The sequence below is a fragment of the Theropithecus gelada genome, chromosome 5, assembly GCF_003255815.1.
Source record: "Theropithecus gelada isolate Dixy chromosome 5, Tgel_1.0, whole genome shotgun sequence".
Classification (NCBI taxonomy): Eukaryota; Metazoa; Chordata; class Mammalia; order Primates; family Cercopithecidae; genus Theropithecus; species Theropithecus gelada.
In genome coordinates, this window is record NC_037672.1 from 55,859,057 (window position 1) to 55,877,631 (window position 18,575).

At 35.6% G+C, this 18,575-nt stretch overlaps 1 protein-coding gene across 5 annotated transcripts in view; it reads right to left on the reverse strand.

Moving 5' to 3' along the window:
* Positions 1-347: 347 nt before the first annotated feature.
* ARHGAP24 (Rho GTPase activating protein 24) overlaps positions 348-18,575 on the reverse strand; it is a 516,458-nt gene continuing 498,230 nt past the window's right edge. For all 5 annotated transcript variants that reach the window (XM_025386128.1, XM_025386132.1, XM_025386131.1 and 2 more), the window contains 2 exons: positions 5,875-6,952; positions 348-1,096 (listed from right to left, as the gene is read on the reverse strand). In XM_025386128.1, coding sequence (XP_025241913.1) covers positions 853-1,096; positions 5,875-6,952 — 1,322 coding nt within the window. In that variant the 3' untranslated portion in view covers positions 348-852. The remainder of the gene's footprint in view (positions 1,097-5,874; positions 6,953-18,575) is intronic.

Sequence of the window (18,575 nt, forward strand, 5' to 3'; positions counted from 1 at the left end):
CCAGCAGTTAAAGAGATTTAGTCCAGAATGACAGAGTAATTCAAAGCCTGAATGGTTAAATGCCATTCTTTACCATTTTTTTTCTTCTCTAAGGAGCATCCTGCATTGGTGATACACACCGAGGATCTGGCAAGGTAGATAGTGGGCCTCAGAAAGGGACTTTCTCATGGAGTCTCAAAGTTCCTATGTCAAATCGTCTGGCAAAGGCAAAACTGAGTGATGCCAGGGGAAGAATTTTAAAAGCAGCTCAAAGGTTCCTGGTGATTCGACTGTATTTTATAAAAGTATTTACATTTCTCTTTTTGGTCATGACAAAGTCTATTGGCACAAACAGCACAGCCACGAAGTATTCTTCTGATTTTAATAACTCATATATTTTTATATATATATATTTATATTTTTGCTTATCTTCATTTCCTCAGCAAAAAGGGAAATAAAAATATTGATCTATAAAATAAGCTGATGATAACACAATGCCAAAAATAGCTTATGTTAAGTGCAAGGGGTGAAGCTTGAAAGCAAGCTAAATTGCAACAACATATTGATTTAACATTTTAAATACAAGACTTGCAATAAAATAATTCTTGAAATATGCTTCTCATTTTTAGTTGACTTTTGAAAAACTACTCTATATACACATATCCAGTTGTAACACTTGACAGTAGCATTATGGGGCATGACATAACTTTGGTACACATTGCAGATGTGGATGGTTCATGTCTGTAAATGATATTCCTTCACCAGTTAGACTTCTGTACATCCAGGTGACCAGCCACCTGGTTCTAAGTCACATCCCACCAGAATCCCTGGAGTCCTTGCCAGAGCCATTGGAGACGGCAGGCGAAAGCAGGCTCACTGGATCCATATTGTGTTTCCTCTCTCGGTTCTCCTGGGTTCCACTGTCAGTTCTCCAAATGTGGAAAAAAACTGCTCCATTTCTTTCTGTAGCATGTCATTTCTTTTCTCAGCATCTTCTTTTGCTCGCTCGGCATTTCGCATTTTTATTTCTATCATTGTGAACTTTTTCCTCTCCTGATCCAGTTCATCATGGAGGCTCATCATTTCTGTTTCCAAAGTCAAGTTTCGCTGTTCTAAGCTACAAAGGATGTGGGGGTGGGGGTGGGAGGGGGGCGGGCGGGGAGGCAAGAGTAAGAGATAAAGTGATTTTATTCACTTGAAATGCAAGAGGCATACAAATATTTTCTAAACTCTATGATGCTTAGGAAATTGGAATAAAGCCCTTTCAATGATTTAAAAGATGTAATTTTGTTTTATTATTTTACTATTTGCTAAGACGATTTACTGCCAGTTTAGTAATTAGTCCCAAGGCCTCTCTTGTAAGCAGCTGTCATTAAATAGAAAATAAGTGAATGCCAGCACAGAGAAACCAGTGACACATGCCGGAGAGAAGAGACAGAAAGCTTCCTGGACGTTAAATTGTAAACTTGACTATACTAAATGCAGTGGGGAAGTCTGATAAAGTTGAAAAAACAAAACAAAACAAAGCAAAACAAAACAAAACAGGGGGCCATAACATTTGCTTTCTATAAAAGGAAAAATAGTGACAGGAAAATGTCATTGTTGGTTAAGTTCACCGCTAAGAATGGGGTTTTTGGAAGCATATAGAGTCCCATCTTGTAAAAGACTACCCAGAGTAGTGAGCTTACATTGATACGAGAGGTAAAGATCACTCTTGCAGTGTTAAATAAGCACTGCATCTTATATTTTGTAAAAATAAAGCCCATTCCTTGCTATCCCCAATTCTCACTGCTTCCCAAGTTATTAATATAGCTTAGGACATAGGTAGTTTATATCTGTATAAATTGATAGTTGTTTTGTACAGCTGTATTAATAGCTTTTGGATAATTGTAGAATTCACAGTAATGTCTTTAAAAACAGAGACTGTTTTCTCCATAACCACTAAGATCCAAATCTTACACATATATTATTCAAAAGAGGTGTATTTTGGTCATGGCTGACTTTTTAATTTCTCCTGTTCTGAGCCAAAGTCCCGTGGGACTCATTCAAATTTACCTAGCCAGCGAAATTTGAAAGATTAATGCACGTGTAGCTCTCAGAAATCTGATTATTTTAATAACAATTTTAAAATTAAAATCTCAATTATATTTCCACTTTGAAAAATTTGATCCCCACGTGTTCATATTTCACCCAGATAATAAGAACACTTAAAAATTAATATTCCTTCTCTTTGTAAGCAACTAGAATTTTAAAAATATAATACTTCATATTTTGTAATCTTACATCATTTAGAAGGTTATTTTAAACATATGACCACATTTTTACCTGAAAATTTGGTACTATGCTGGTTGCCACTCAGAATTATTCTACAATGTATTCTCTTTCCTTTCCAAAGCTATTTTAGAGCCAAAGTGTTGGAAGAACTTGAAGTTGAAATACTGAGAAAGACAACCGTTACAAAACAATATATTGACATGTTTGCATGTATCAGGTGCTTGTGTGAAACTTCCAGGAATGAAAAGGACTAAGTTGAATACAGAAGAAATTCCTCCCAATGTAAACATTTAAAAGTGCTGGAAAATTTTTAAGAAATATATTTTAAAAATACATAATCAAGGTTAAAATAAAAGAGCGGCTCCAGGTATCAGAACCAAGGAAGAAACTGAAATACAGAACAACAAGTAGAAGCACACGAAGGCTATTAGTCTGGGATAGAGGCCACAGAGCTTGGGGCTAGGATATCCTTTTTCACATGAGGACAGAAGATGAGGCCTCCAGTATTAGGCAGGCAGAAAACTACAAGTAATTTAACTGAGAGCTTGGAACATCAACTGTTTTTATGAAGAAGAGACTACAAAATCTCTAATCATGGGCCTGGGGAAGTATCAGAATGGAATTAGCACATCAGAGTATTAGTAAGCTACAAACCAGGTCTGAGAAAAGTTACCTAGAATGCCTCAAAAATGATAATTATAGAAATTTAATATGGGGAAAAAGAAGTTAACAAAGAAGGAGGACAGATTAACAAGGTCAAACATATCTTAATAAGGGTTCTGGAAAGAGAAAATTGAGAAGGTGGGGAGATGAAATAGACAAAAAGATGATGAAAAAAAATTCCAGAATTGTAAAGATGTAAGTTGTTAGATCAAGTGATGAAACAAAGTTTGAAAGTTAAATAAGGGAAAAGACATATCAGGAAGTTACTAATCAAAGGAAGATGGTATGACAATATTAATATCAGGAAAAAACGGACTTTAAGGTAAAAAGCATTATTATAATGAAAAATAAGCACTAATGAATGATAAAAGGATCAATTCTTCAGGGAGCTATGAATAACTCTAAACTTCCATGTACCTAGTAGTAGTCTCAAATTGTTCAATATAAAATATGACGAAGTTATGGAAAGAAACTGATAAACTCAGAATACTGCTAAGAAATTTTTAAATATCTTTCTCAAAAATTATAGATCTAGCTGATAAAAATGAGGAGAAATGTAGAAGCTTTGAATAGCCTGATTAACAGACTTGAGCTCTTGGTCATATATAGAATCCCAATCCAGTAATAAGGGAATAGTTTAATAGACCAAATGATTAATATCATTCAGATGAACGTGTCTGATCACAATACAATGTTTTCTAAGAAAATTAAGTTAGAAATTGGCTGAGTACAGTGGTTCACGCCTGTAATCCCAGCCCTTTGGGAGGCTGAGGTGGGTGGATCATTTGAGGTCAAGAGCTCAAGACAAGCCCAGCCAACATGGTGTAACCCCCGTCTCCACAAGGAAAAAAAAAAAAATTAGCCAGGCATGGTGGCACACATCTGTAATCCCAGCTACTCAGGAGGCTGAGTCAGGAGAATCACTTCAACCTGGGAGGCAGAGGTTGCAGTGAGCCAAGACTGCATCATAGCACTCTCCAGCCTGGGCTACAGAGTGAGACTCTGTCTCTAAATAAATAAATAAATAAATAAAATAAAAAAGAAAAAAAAAAAAGAAAAAAGAAAGAAAGAAAAGAAAAGAAAGAAAAAGAAACCAATTTGGAGAGGGAAAAAGAACACATCTTTCAAAACTAAAAACCATATATCTCATTGATTGATAATTAAAATATTATCTATCTGTCTACCTACCTCCTATCTATTTACCTACTATCTATCCATCTATCCATCCATCCACCCACCCTTAATACCTGTGGGGTAAAGCTATAAAGGAATTTAACATATATCTCATTGATAATTAAACAAAGTAAAATATTATCAATCATCTATCATCTATCTATCCATCTACCTACCTATCTATCCATCCATCCACCTTCAATGCTTGTGGGGTAAAGTTACAAAGGAATTTAAAGAAAAATGAATAACTCTAAACAGAAGTGATCAAAATTTAGCCAGAACAGTTAACTTTCTATAATTTCATGGCTAGGCCACGAGCGGTCCCCCACCCTACCCTACTGCAGACCTCTCCCTTGACCTGTCACAAGGGTAAGAATGTGACAGTGAAATGGCCCATTGAGATGACCTCTATTGGGAAGTTCTATCAGCTTATCAAAATTTCTGAAATATACCATAGATCTCAGAACAAATATGCATCGGCAACATCCTCAGAAATGAATGTATCCATCTGCAAATTCATAATGATAACTTTTTTCTTTTTCTCCTATGTTTAAGGTGTGACCCCTTGCCTCAAAATATAAGCTTCCCAGTGTGAAATGCTAATTTGTCATCATGGATTAGCAGTAATTCAGAATTCCAATACATAGTGGTTCCAAAAACTACATTCAGAAAGAATAGTAACCCTTTAAGATGATGACCCTATATTTTTATTTAAATCTCCTGTCACTCTGCATTGCATAGAAAAATTCAAACCAGAACTCCACTCGGTGAAATTTACCAAAAGAATACTTTCCATGGAAGTAATTTTTCAATCTCATTTATAAGTACTATTTTTTAGTATTTATTTTGCCATAGCTTCTGAAAGTATGTTATCTTTTTGTCTGATAACTGATAAATGAATAGGAAACATAGTAAGGTAAATTAAAGCCACCATAACAACTGACTGAGGATCCTAGCACACCATGGAGGAAGGGTTGCCCAAATCACACAGCCTGAAACTGGGACTAAGACCGCTAGAATAGCTACTCCTACTTTGATCACTTTATGAGAAGATGCACATTGATATAATTAGGTTTTAGCATAATTGCCTCTTTATAAATCATAGTTTTTCTTCCTCTTTTAGGCTCAGTCTTCCTTGTTCATGTGAACACACTTCACGTCACCCCTCTTCTCAAAAATCTCCATGGATTTCTATCTCAGAGTAAAAGTCAAAGGCTGAAAATGAGCCTGTCAATCCTCTGTCACCTGGCTCTTATGGCCCCTCTGAGCTCATCTGAATCCTCAGGGTCTGGAACAGAGACTGGCAGATAGAAGGCACTCTCTCAACATTCAATGATTGAAAGAATAAACATGGAGGTTTATTTACTTCTACTTTTATTTTTACCCTAGTTTCATCCTTCTCTTGTTAGTGAAAACTAACAGCCTCCCAACGCTCTGTCCATCTCCTCACAGCCCCTCTCCTTCCAGCCCTCTAATGCAAATCTATCTATTTAATAATAATCAAAGATGACAATTTTGAGCCTATTCTGTACCAGGAAAATATTCAGTCACTTCTTATGTGCTTTTGAGGTAGATACTACTAGTATTTAAATTGTTTACATTAGGGAATCAAAGCTCACAGAGATGAAGCTAACTTGCACAAATTCACAAAGCTCATAAATGGTGGAGCAAACTTGGGTTTGTTTGACTTTGGAGCCAGCGTATGTCACCCTCAGTGTGATCCCATCCCACAGTAGGAGGCTACTGAACCCTCTCTGGTAGTTACGACCTCCAGATTTTCCTCACCTCTTTATCCTGGACTCATACTCTATCTTCTGTTTGGTCATTTCCTGTTTCAGGCTGGAAACTAAACTGTGCAGTGCACTGTGGTTGCTGCTGCTGTTACCAACAAATGTCTCACTGTTGTCACTGCTGCTGGTGGCACGACTACTTCGACCTCCCACACTCCTATGGTCACTTTTGCTTTCATAGTCCCTGGGGTGGGAAAGGTCTTCCTGTGGGGGCCCATCCAAAACAGGGTCCTCAAAGTTCCCCCCATAAAAGTCTTGCTCTGGACAGGTGGTGGTGGAAGAGCGACAGGAGTTGGAGTTCTCAGGGAGGGAGATTTCACAGGAGGAAGTGGACCAGGTGGCGCTGTCGATGCTCTGCTTGTCATCAAGGTTCATCATGGAGAACTGTTGATGGACGTTATCGTAGGTGGACAGTCTGTTGTGCTGGCCTGACTCTCCAGCTTGTTCTTTCTGCTTGTTATCCCTCAGGGTCACATAGCCATTTGGCAGCCAGCTCATGTTTCGTCCATTTGCAGGGTTCCCGTGTGTGTCGCTGTTCAAAATGCCCATGCGCACCGTTCCATTCTGTACACTGTGCGTGCCCATTTTGGTACCAGATCCCTTCAGTGAAGAGGTCCTTCTAGACTGTAGGCTTCCATTGGGGGTGGTTTGCGCTTTCTCAAGACCTTCTGCATTACTGCTGCTGAAGGACCCATTGGTAACTATCCCACTACCCTTATTAAAGGCTGGGTTCTTTTTGACCATGAGAGGGGGGCTTCTAGACACATCTAGCTTGTGAACGCTGTTCCTTGGGCTGTTGGTTTTGCTGCCTGATAGAGCTGTGGGGGATCCATTGTCCATGCTGCTTCTCTGGGGAGACTCAGACTTGTCCCAGGAGCACTGCCTACCAGGGCTGTTCTTGGTGTTATTGTTCTCCTTGCTCTGCAACTGCCCCATGGTGGCTTTCTTTTGAATTTCATTGTTGTTGTTGCTCACTCCATCTTGGGGTTTGCTTTGTAGTTCTGCATCTTTGGGAAAGAGGCAATCATGTTTGCTAATCATCATTGACATCAACTGCTGGACCACCACGGTGCCTAGAATTGCATAGAACATAAAGTAGCATGAGTGAGACAGTTTTTATTTATTTCTATTTCAATGTGACTCTTAAAGAAACATATTCAAGTGAAAATTCAGCAGTACCAAACCATATTTTTAACTATGATAACAGCAATAGAAGCTAAAAGAACTTGAGCATTTACTCTGTGCCATGAACTGTGTCAAGCACTTTGCTCTTGTAATTTAATTGAATTTTGAAACAAATCTATACATATATATTGTTATTATCACTGTATTATAAAGGTTCAGTAACTTGATTAAGGTTACATGTTAAGGACCAGACCCAGGGCTTGATCCCACAGTTAATCATTAAAAACCTGGGCTCTTAATCATAATACAATATTTATTACAAATTTGACATTTAATTCTGAGAAATATTTCTTAAGAGGAGGTGACTGTGACCTCTCAACTAATAATTTCCTCAAACTATCAAGATACTTTAGTGGTATCTGTAAATGGAGCCCGATACAATCAGGGTGGATGCATGGTTTCTCTAATGTATCAAGATAATGAAATCCATAAGACGTTTGTTTGCCATTCAAAAGCTTTAGGGCATTTTAAGTGACATCAGCCAGAATGGTGTAGTGAAGACCTCCAAAAATCCTCTTCACCATATAAGCAACTAGCAAAAATTTCCAGAATCAACTATTTTGGAATCCTGTAAATTAACTAATGGCTTGATGCAATCTGGAGAGTGTTTACTTAAGAAAAATGGCGGAATGTCAGTAAGAGCAGCAAGGTCTGTGGCATTTTAACTTGCTCTAATCTTATCCTCCTCTCCTTGAAAACCAACAGCCCACAATCACAAAGAAAACCAGCCATCTGGCAGCCACTGGAATGGGCAGAGCAGGGTTGGATTTTAGTTAGTAAATATAGTTTCTATATAAAATACTTAAAACTTGAGATTTGGTGAAGAAAATGATGAAAAAAGGCTTTTGACAATGCAGAATTTCATTAAAACAGCAGCTAATTGAGAGATTGTCAGGGAGTAGAAACCTGACCTGGGGCAAGACCACTTTTTAGCTTCTGGTGACACCTGGGAAATATAATTCAAAATCAGATTTTGAATAGGAAAAATCATATTGTATTCATTTATATTCTACACACTTTTCCTGCGATGATTAAAAACTTATTAATATTTTAGACTGCATATCAGCAATAAGCAAGATCTACTCCTACATCAATGTTATTCAGATTTTGAAGTTCATAAAAATTACCTGGAGATCCTGTTACAAGGAAGATTGAAATTCAGTAGGCATAGGGTGGAACATGAGATTTTGCATTATAAACCAGCTTCCAGATAACATCAGCAATAATAGAATAGTAGTGCTGGGATCATCTGGAAGCTTGAAAATTTCAGCACCCAATGCAGAGCTTCTGAATCAGAATCCTGAGGTGATTCCTGGGTGCATTACAGTTTGAGAAAACTGTAGTAGATGCAAATATTTCCCTTATATCTTCCAAATTAAATTTCTTGGAAGTCCGAAAGATAGGATTCATTTTTTTTTTTTTTTTTCAGATGAGAAAATTGAGGGTCAGAGAGGTTAAGCTATTTGCTCAGGGCACAGAGACGATGTGATTAGGGTGAAATGTAATATTTAGTCTTATTCCAAATTATGCATTTGTCCTAGTATATTTCAGCTGCTGCAATTTAAAACTGTAGCAGTAATAAGTAAACTTGGGATAGTTTTAAAGATAAAACTAGATAAAGATAAATATCTATTGAATTACCATCAATCATTACAGAATTGTGAAAAAAGACTGAAAGTAACAATTCACTGTATTACACAGCCTTCTTTTCTCTTTTAGTAATCTCCGAATTTGTCATCATATTTTCCATGCATGTTAGCCATGGATCTGATAAAAAGGATTTTAGAGCAGTTAGAATAACACTGTCAAACTTGTGTACTGTGCTTGAAGACATTGTGTATTCAATGCTATTTTACTATTTGCCCATATGCAGACACACTTTTAGAAGTTTGCAGTTTCCATTATATATGACCCTGTCTAGTATTTTGGGAAAATGGGCCTTTTTCCTATCATTGGAATGTTAACATTTGAAGTATCACTGCTTCCCGTCATAGCTATGAACTCTGTGGGGGCATGTAATTAATTGAAGAGCAACATCCCTAAGGCGTCCATGATGAGTCGGTGAACAGCCATGTCAAAGTGTACTTGCCATAATTATGGAGTATGAGTGTTAGGTCCCTAGATATTTAGAAGTCTCTTTTGTATCTTGGGAAGCTTTGATTCCATCTAGTCTCTGGGACAATAAATGGCCATAGCCCCTTGTAAAGGGACTTTCTTAGAATTTTTATAGCCATTCAGGACAGACTAACACGGTAGTAATGATGATATGTGTACCACTAAACACACTATCATTTTTTCCTTTTCATTTGCTGTCATTTTCTTCTTAGAATACCAGTGAGGAACATGAAGCCCAGACAATGAGGTCAGGGTGGTTATAATCACCAGCCCATTCTGAAGAGTCCAAGCAGATTCTGGAGTTCCACGGTGCTACACGATCCAGCAATTCTTCCCTGAACCATATAATTTTATCCAGGTTGACTCTAAATACCACATAATTGGCACTTTTCATCATAAGCATTGGCTAAAAATTTGATTTTTCTTTTAAAAACCTAGGGACTTTAAATATAATATGTAAATGCAAAAATATATGCAAATGACAGTATTCTGTGCAATATAGTTTCAATTTGTATTTTTTGCAATGAATAACTTTGTATATGTGTCTTTTGCATGTTTGAAGATATCTGTAAGATACCTGATGATTTTTGACAAATGTATACACTCCTGAAAATACCACCTAATCATGATATAGAAAAGTGACACTTAAGCCTCTTTGGAGTCAGTTCCCTCCCCCTAACTCTGGCTCATAGCATCCTTTATAAGCTTTCTGTCTCTATAGTTTTGCCTTTTTTACAATTTCATATAAATGGAATAATACAGTATGTAGGCTTTCATATCTAGGTATTTTCCACTTAGCATAATAATTTTGACATTTATTTGTGTTGTTACATGTAGCAGTTTGTTCTTTTTATTGTCAAATAGTATTACTTGCTGTAGATGTGCCACAATTTATCTATTCACTAGTTGATGGAGAATTGGTCTGTTTTCAGTTTGGGGCTAATATGAATAAAGTCGACATGAACATTTGACTCCAAGTCTTGGGTGAACATATGTTTTCTTTTTCCTTGGGTAAACGTTTAGCACATGACTCTGCTGGGTTTTATGGTTACTGCATATTTAAGTTAATAAGAACCTACCTAATTCTTTTGTGAATTGGCTCTAACATTTTGTATTTCTACCAGCCAAACTTGGTATATTTTCAGTCTTAACTTTACACTTGGTAAGAAATGTGTAGAGACATCTTATTATGGTTTACATTTTAGTTTTTCTAATGACTAAAGACGCTGAGCATCCTTCTGTGTATTATTTGCTATTTGTATATCTTCTTTGATGATGTGTATATTTCAAATCTTTTGCCATTTTGTTTTCATTGAGTTGACTGTCTTGTTTTGCATGAGTTCTTTACATATTCTTAAAACAAGTTATTTATCAGATATGTGACTTGCAAATGTAGTCCTCACTTCCAAAAAGGCTTGACTTTTTGAAAAGTGTCAATGTTGACAAAGTCCAACTTACTAAATAATTTCTTTAAAAAATATTTTTATAGTTAGAGCCTTTTGTGTCCTAAGTGTTGACTAGCACAAGGTCATAAGATGCCTTTAAAAATATTTTCTTCTATATATCTTATACTTTTAACTCCTACATTAGGGTCTGTGATCCATTACAAGTTTTTTGTATGTGATGTGAGGTAAGGATTGAGGTTATTTATTTATATTTTTTAGGGCTATGAAATTGTTCCAGCATCATTTGGGGAAATGACTATCCCCTTTCCATTGAAATACCATGGTATATTGATCAAAAATCAAATGACTACACATATTTCTGGACTATCTGTTCTATTTCATTGATCTGTGTGTCCATCTTTATATCAATACCATACTTTTAATTATGTGTGGCTTTATACTAAGTCTTGAAATCAAGTTGTGTATATTCAACTCTGTTATTTCCTTTCAAATTGTTTGGGCTATTCTAGATAACTTTTACTTCCCTGTAAAACTTATAATCAGATTGTCAATCTCTACAAATAAAAATTCTGGTGGAATATTTTTGTGACAATTATATTGAAACTATAGGTCAATTTTGGAAAAATTAATAGCTTAATAATATTGAGTATTCTAATACATGAGCAGGGTATATTTCCCCATTTATGTAGTTCTTATTTGTTTGTTAATGTTTAGTAGTTTTCAGAGTGTGTCTTATACATGCTTTCTTAAATTTCTGCCTAAATATTTTAAATTTATGAGTGTTGTTCTAAATAATAATTTTTATTTCAATTTCTACTTGTCCAATGTAGTGTATAGAAATACATAAAGTTTTATAAATTGACTTTGCATTATGTGATCTTTACATATTTGCATATTAGTTATATTAGTTTTATTTGACGATTACATAGAATTTTCTACATAGAGGTTCATGTTGACTGTTCATGTTGACTGTTTTACATATTCCTTTCCAATTTTATACCTTTTATTTATTATTACTGGCTAAGATTTCCAGTACAATGGAAGTGGTGTGATAAGGTAAACTTACCTTAAACCTGATCTTAGAGGAAAAGTACTTGGTCTTTTATCATTAACTATGGTATTTTAACTACATTTTTCTGAGATAACCTTTGTTAATTTGAGAAACTTTAAAATTTTTTTATCTGCATCCGCGATGTTTTTTTTGTATCTTAAAGTGGTGTATTAATACAGTGAATTACATTGATTGATTTTATATGGCTAACCAACCTATCTTCCTGGGATAAACCCCACTGGTGCTGATTTATTATCCTTTTTATATGGTGAAGTCAATCCAGTAAGGTTTTGTTTAGGATTCATATGTCTATATTCATGAGGGATATTATTCTGTATTTCTCTTTTCTTGTAATGTCTTTATCTGTTTTGATATCAGAGCAACATTGGCCTCATAAAAGTAGCTGGCAAGAATTCCCTCTACCTCTTTTTTTCTGAAAAAGTCTGTACACAATTAACATAATTTCTTCTTTATATGTTTGTTAGAATTCACCAGTAAATTTAAGTTAGAGGTGTTTTTGTTTTTGTGGGAATGTTTTTAATTACAAATTCAATTGCTTTACTAGTCTCAGTTTCTTTCTTTCTTTCTAATCTTGAGTGAGCTTTGGTTTGTATCTTTTAAGGAACTTGAACATTTCACCTCCATTGACAAATTTCTTGGCAAAAAGTTGTTCATAATAGTCCCTTATGGTTATTTTAACATCTGTAAGATCTTTGGTAGGTCACTTCTGTTAAACCTGATATAGGTAATGTAACTTTGTTTTTTCTTTTCTGATCAGTATGATGAGCGGTTTACCAATTTTAATGATCTTTTTAACAAACCGGCTCTTGGTTTCACTGGTTTTCTAGATTGTTTTTGTTCTCTCTCTATTTTATTGATTTTTGTTCTTATCTTTATTACTCCTTGCCTCTGTTTTCTCTGGTTTAAATTAGCTCTTCTTTTTGCAGCTCCCTGAAAAGGAAACTTAGAGAATTAATTTTAGGTCTTTATTCTTTCTGACATAAGTCCATAATTTTATGAATTTTCCTCTAAGCACTACTTTATTTGCATCACACAAACTTGGTACAATTTTTTCTTTTCATTTAGTTTTTAAACATACCTGTATATTTATATTTTAAATGATGTGTATACAGTATAGAGTTGGGTGTTGAATTTTTATTTTTCTCTGCCTTTAGACTGGAATATATAAGGCATTAAGATTTAATGTAATTATTGATATGGTTGGGTTTAATTCTGTCATCATGGTATTTTTTTCTACTTGTTGCATCTGATAATCGCTCCTATTTTATTTTTTTCAAGTACTTTTTAAAAAAATGTTAATTATTATATAACATTCCATTTTATCTTTATTGTTGGCTTATTAGCTAATACTTCATTTTATTTTTTAGTGGTTGTTCTATGTTTAAAATATTCATATTTAATTTATTATGGTCTACCTTTAAATAATATTGCAACACTTTGCGTACAGATTAAAAGCCTTACACTAGTCCACTTTCATCTGTTTGCTTCCATTTTCTGTGTTTTATTCTGTCATTATCATACATTTCACTTCTGTATATATTATGTGTCCCACATTACATTATCTTCGTTTTGCTTTATGCAATAGGTTATCTTTTAATGAGATTAATAATAAGAAAAATATTATTTTATATTAACTCACATATTATTCCTGTGTAGTACTCTTCATTCATCTGTGTGCATATGTGTCTATCTGGATTCATATTCCTTCTGCCACAACAACCATTTAACATTTCTTATAGTGCAAGACCGTCAGTGATGAATTTACTCACAGATTTATTTTCTTTCTCTCAAAATGCCCTTAGCTCCTTTTTATATTTGAAAAATATTTAAATATATCCACTGGACATAGAAATCTAGGTTAATAGATATTTTTCAGTACTTTAAAGGTTTTGATCCATGTCTTTTAGTTATATAATTTCTAACAAGAAATCTTCCGCAACATTTCTCTTTGTTCTTCTGTGTGTAATGTGTCCTCAGTTCCTCAGTCTGCTCCTAAGCTTTTCTCTTAAAGTGGTTCTCAGCAGTTTAGGATGTGCTTTTGTGTGGCTCCCTTTACATTAATTCTGAGCTTCTGTGTTCTTTGTGTTTGTAATTTTCATCAATTCTGTGAAAAAAATGAGTATTTTTCCTCTGTGCTTCGTGATAGTTTCTCTTATAAAGACAAAGTTTTTATAAGTATGAATTTATTCTTTGTAAGTTTTCTCCTAACTTGCTATTAATCTCAAGTGTAATATTCACTTAAGTAATAATTTTCATCCTTAGAAATTCTACCTGAACTTTAAAAATATATTTGATTTATCTCTTTGTCATGTTACATTTTGCTTTACCTTCTTGAACATATTAACAGAATATAATAATATCCTTGTCTGCTATCAGAAATGACTCAATCACATTTGGGTCTTTTTCTATTAGCTATTTTATGTCCTGGTTACAGCTCATATTTTTATGATTCTTTGCATGCCTTGTAGTTTTTAATTGTATGGAAAACACTGAGGGCTTTATACGGTTGGTGACTGAATTTTGAAAAAAAATATATATTCTAGATGTGTTGGACTTCGTTCTGGCACAGAGTGAAGCATCTGGGGATCAGCTGAATCATATTTATTATATGTTAATGGGCTTTAATTTTTCAGAGCAGTTTTAGGTGCACAGAAAAATTGAGAAAAAGTACAGAGGGTTCCTATATACCTCCTCTCCACCACCTTTTTAAACACAGTTTCCCCTTTTATTAACATCTAGCATTAATGTGGTATATTTGATACACTTGATGAGCCCATATTGATACATTATCATTAACTAAAATTCATAGTTTACATTAGGGATCACTTTTTGTGTTGTATGTTCTGTGAGTTTTGACAAATACATAACGTCATTCCAGCATCATACCGAATAGTTTCACTGTCCTAAAAATTCCTTGTGCTCCTGGTATTCATCCTTCCCTTCCTCCCTGTGCTCCCATTGGATCATTTAAAAGTTGCTTTAAAATTTGTGAGGTCTAATCCATAATTTAAGTCTTACCACTAAGGTAATACCTTTATGAGAACTCTACACAATGCCTCATTATCAGGACTTTGCACTCTTTCTGTGGGAAAGACAAATTATTTCAAGCCTACTTTGAGGCCCAGAAATTGTTCAGACTATGGATCTCTGGCAAATTCCCTCAAGTCTTCTGTAGTGTCCTCTCATGCAAACATAAATCAGTTCTCATCTACCCTCCGTAGATTTCTGGATGCTCTATGTCTAGTTCTCTCTTCTCTGTTTTCTACTCCCCCAAATTCTAGCTCCCTTGGGCCTCTCATTGTCTGATCTTACTCTCTTCAGCTCAGCAATACCTGGACTTTGTGTGCATTTTTCTTTCCTGTGATATAATGTGAAAACTGCCTCCCAGTAGTAATCTGAGGCAATACCTGGGTTCCGCTCATTGGTTTTCCTTCTCTTATGAATCATAGACATGTATTGCCCATTGTTTAGTGTCTAAAAACTGCTGCTTCATACAGTTTTCTGGTTTTCTAGTTGTTTAATTTGAACAATCTCTATTCCTTCATCGAGAGAAGAAGCAGAATGCAATATTATTTGTCAGTAGTTTTAAATACTGCTGAAAAAACATTCTAAAAGTTTCCTTGAAAGCACGTATCTGTTATATAGATATGGATATGCTGATATAGCAAGGATATCATTAACAGCTACATCAATATTTGAATGGTAGCAAGAAGGAGAGTAATGGCAAGGAATGTATAGAGAATTGTTCAAGTAAAAGATAATTTTAAAAGAGAATATTTTTAAAAATAAAGCAGTCTCCATGTTTTTCAATAGAATTCATGTCAGTTGACTGCAAATAGTATGTTAATAGCCAAGAATAATGAGCTTCATTCACTTAAACATCTAGCAAAATAAGAAAATAAAATAGAAATAACTATTATGGGTTAGTAAATATGTAAGGTTCATTTTCCAACCTGTGCAATTTTTACTCTGGCCTACTGTTGAAAGAAGAATAAAAGCACTTTTCGGAGATAAAACCATCTCATTTGGATCACACTCACTCAGATCAGGCTAATGCTGCAAACACCTATTGTATCTCAGGGGTTACTTCAGCTTTAGAGTATATTTGATTGAATTGTAATTGTGCATGTATAAAATGCAGAGCAAATGACTAGGAGGCATGAGCACAAATACAAATTTGATCTCAGAAGTCAGAGCCTGTGAGAGATAATGCCTGTCTGCAGTCTGATCACTACCTCTCTTCTTCAGCCAATCCCCAGAGCTACCAGAGTTACTTTTCCTTTTTAAAACTTTTATTTTAATTCAGGGGTATAAGTGCAGGTTTGTTACACAAGTAAACTTGTGTCATGAGGGTTTGTTGCACAGATTATTTCATTGCCCAGGTATTAAGCCTAGTACCCGTCAGTTATTTTTCCTGATCCTCTCCCTCTTCCCATCATCCGCCCTCCACTAGGCCCCAGTGTGTGTTGTTCCCCTTCCTCTGTCCATGTGTTCTCATCCTTTAGCACCCACCTATAAGTGAGAACATGAGGTATTTGGTTTTCTGTTCCTATGTTAATTTGCTGAGGATAATGGCCTCCAGCTCCATCCATGTCCCTGCAAAGGACATGCTCTTGTTCATTTGTATGGCTACACAGTATTCCATGGTGTACATGTCCCACATTTTCTTTACCCAGTCTATCATTGATGGGCATTTAGGTTGATTCCACATCCTTGCTATTGTGAATAGTGCTGCAATGAACATACACATACATGTGTCTTTATAATAGGATGTTTATATTCCTTTGGGTATAAGAGTTACTATTCTGGTTGGGCATGGTGGTTCATGCCTCTAATCCCAGCATTTTGGGAGGCCAAGGTGGGTGGATCACCTGAGGTCAGGAGTTTGAGACCAGCCTGGCCAACATGGTGAAACCTCATCTTTACTAAAAATACAAAAATTAAACAGGTGTGGTGGTGGGTGCCTGTAAACCTGGCTACTCAGGAGGCTAAGGCAGGAGGATCGCTTGAACCTGGGAGGTGGAGGTTGCAGTGTCTGTGATCGTGCCACTGCACTCCAGCCTGGGTGACAGAGCTAGACTACATCTTGAAAATAGAAAGGAATTACTTTTCTAAAACAAAAAATCCAATCTCAACATGCTCTTGCTCAATAGTTATCAAAGATTCCTGAATGCAGAATGGTCTATAAGGCCTTGAAAATATTGTGAAAAGTCTTTCCAGCCATTCTTTCACCAGTCTTCCCTATATGCCCTGATATCATTGACCTTACCAAATTTTTCACTTGGATGCACTGTGATCTTTCTTACTGCTAAACACTGAATGTTTGTGTCCCCAAACAAATTCATATTTTGAAATCCTAACCCCCAGTGTGATGATATTAGGAGGTAAGGCCTTTGGGAGATAACTAGGTCACGGGGGTGAGGAGCCCTCATAAATAAGATTAGTACCCGCCTAAAAGAGATCTCAGAGAGTTCCTCCACCCCTTCAGCTATGTGAGGACACAGCAAGTAAACAGCTGTATGTGAACCAGGAAATGGGTTCTCACCAGATACCTATCTGCTGGCGCCTCAATCTTGGACTTCCCAGACTTCAGAACTGTGAGTAATACATTTCTGTTCTTTACAAGCTACCCAGTCTATGGTGTTCTGTTACAGTGACCCCAGTGGACTAAGATACTCACTCTCTTACCAATCTTTATATCTTTTTCTGGTGGAATAACTGTTTAAATGTCCCATCTGTGATGGTTCCCCTGACCTCTAAGAAAAATACCATAATTCCCTACTTTTTGATCTCATAGCCCTTTGACATATCCTGTATATAACATTTTTCATACTATACTTGAATGTTTAGCGGTTCAAATCTGCAACTAGGCAAGGCTATAAGTTCCTGTAGGGCAAAACTTTTCCTTATTCATCTTTGCATTCCCAGGCTTACTGGTGAGTATTGCATAAAGTAGTTGCTTAATGAGTATTTATTGAATGATTAATTAAAATATATTTTAAAAGATTATTATTGTGAAAAGTTAATTCTACCCTCAGATATGGCATCCAAGTCTAATTTTATATAAATCAGGAGAATGAATAAGAAAAGAGGAGAAACTTATTTGTGGAAGTAAGAAAATGAGTAGATTCAGAGAATGAGGAAGGGCAGAGGAAGACAAGAGACCTTGCATGGGTGGATTTGGGAGAGTTTTGAGAGACACTGCATGGAATGGATTTGGGAGAGTTTTGAGAGCAGGGAAGACAATAACAGATTACTTTAAAACAACTTTCTTATTGTAGTTTTGATTTGCATTTCTCTAATGATCAGTGATGACGAGTTTTTTGAAGTAAGTTTGTCGGCTGCATAAATGTCTTCTTTTGAGAAGACATTTGTCTGTTCATGTCTTTTTGTCCACTTTTAATGGGGTTGGTTTTGGTTTTTTTTTGTAAATTTGTTTAAGTTCCAATGAGATGCCATCTCATGTCAGTCAGAATGGTGTTTATTAAGTAGTCAAGAAACAATGGATGCTGGCAAGGATGCAGAGAAATAGGAACACTTTTATGCTGTTGGTGGGAATGTAAACTAGTTCAACCATTGTGGAAGACCGTGTGGTGATTCCTCAAAGATCTAGAACCAGAAATACCATTTGATCCAGCAATCCCCTTACTGGGTATATACTCAAAGGAATATAAATAATTCTGTTATAAAGATACATGCACACATATGTTCATTGCAGCACTATTCACAAAAGCAAAGACATGGAATCAACCCAAATGTCCATCAATGACAGACTGGATAAAGAAAATGTGGTACATATACACCATGGAATATTTTGCAGCCATGCCATAAGAAGGAACAAGAGCATGTCCTTTGCAGGGACATGGATGGAGCTGGAAGCCATTATACTCAGCAAACTAATGCAGGAACAGAAAACCA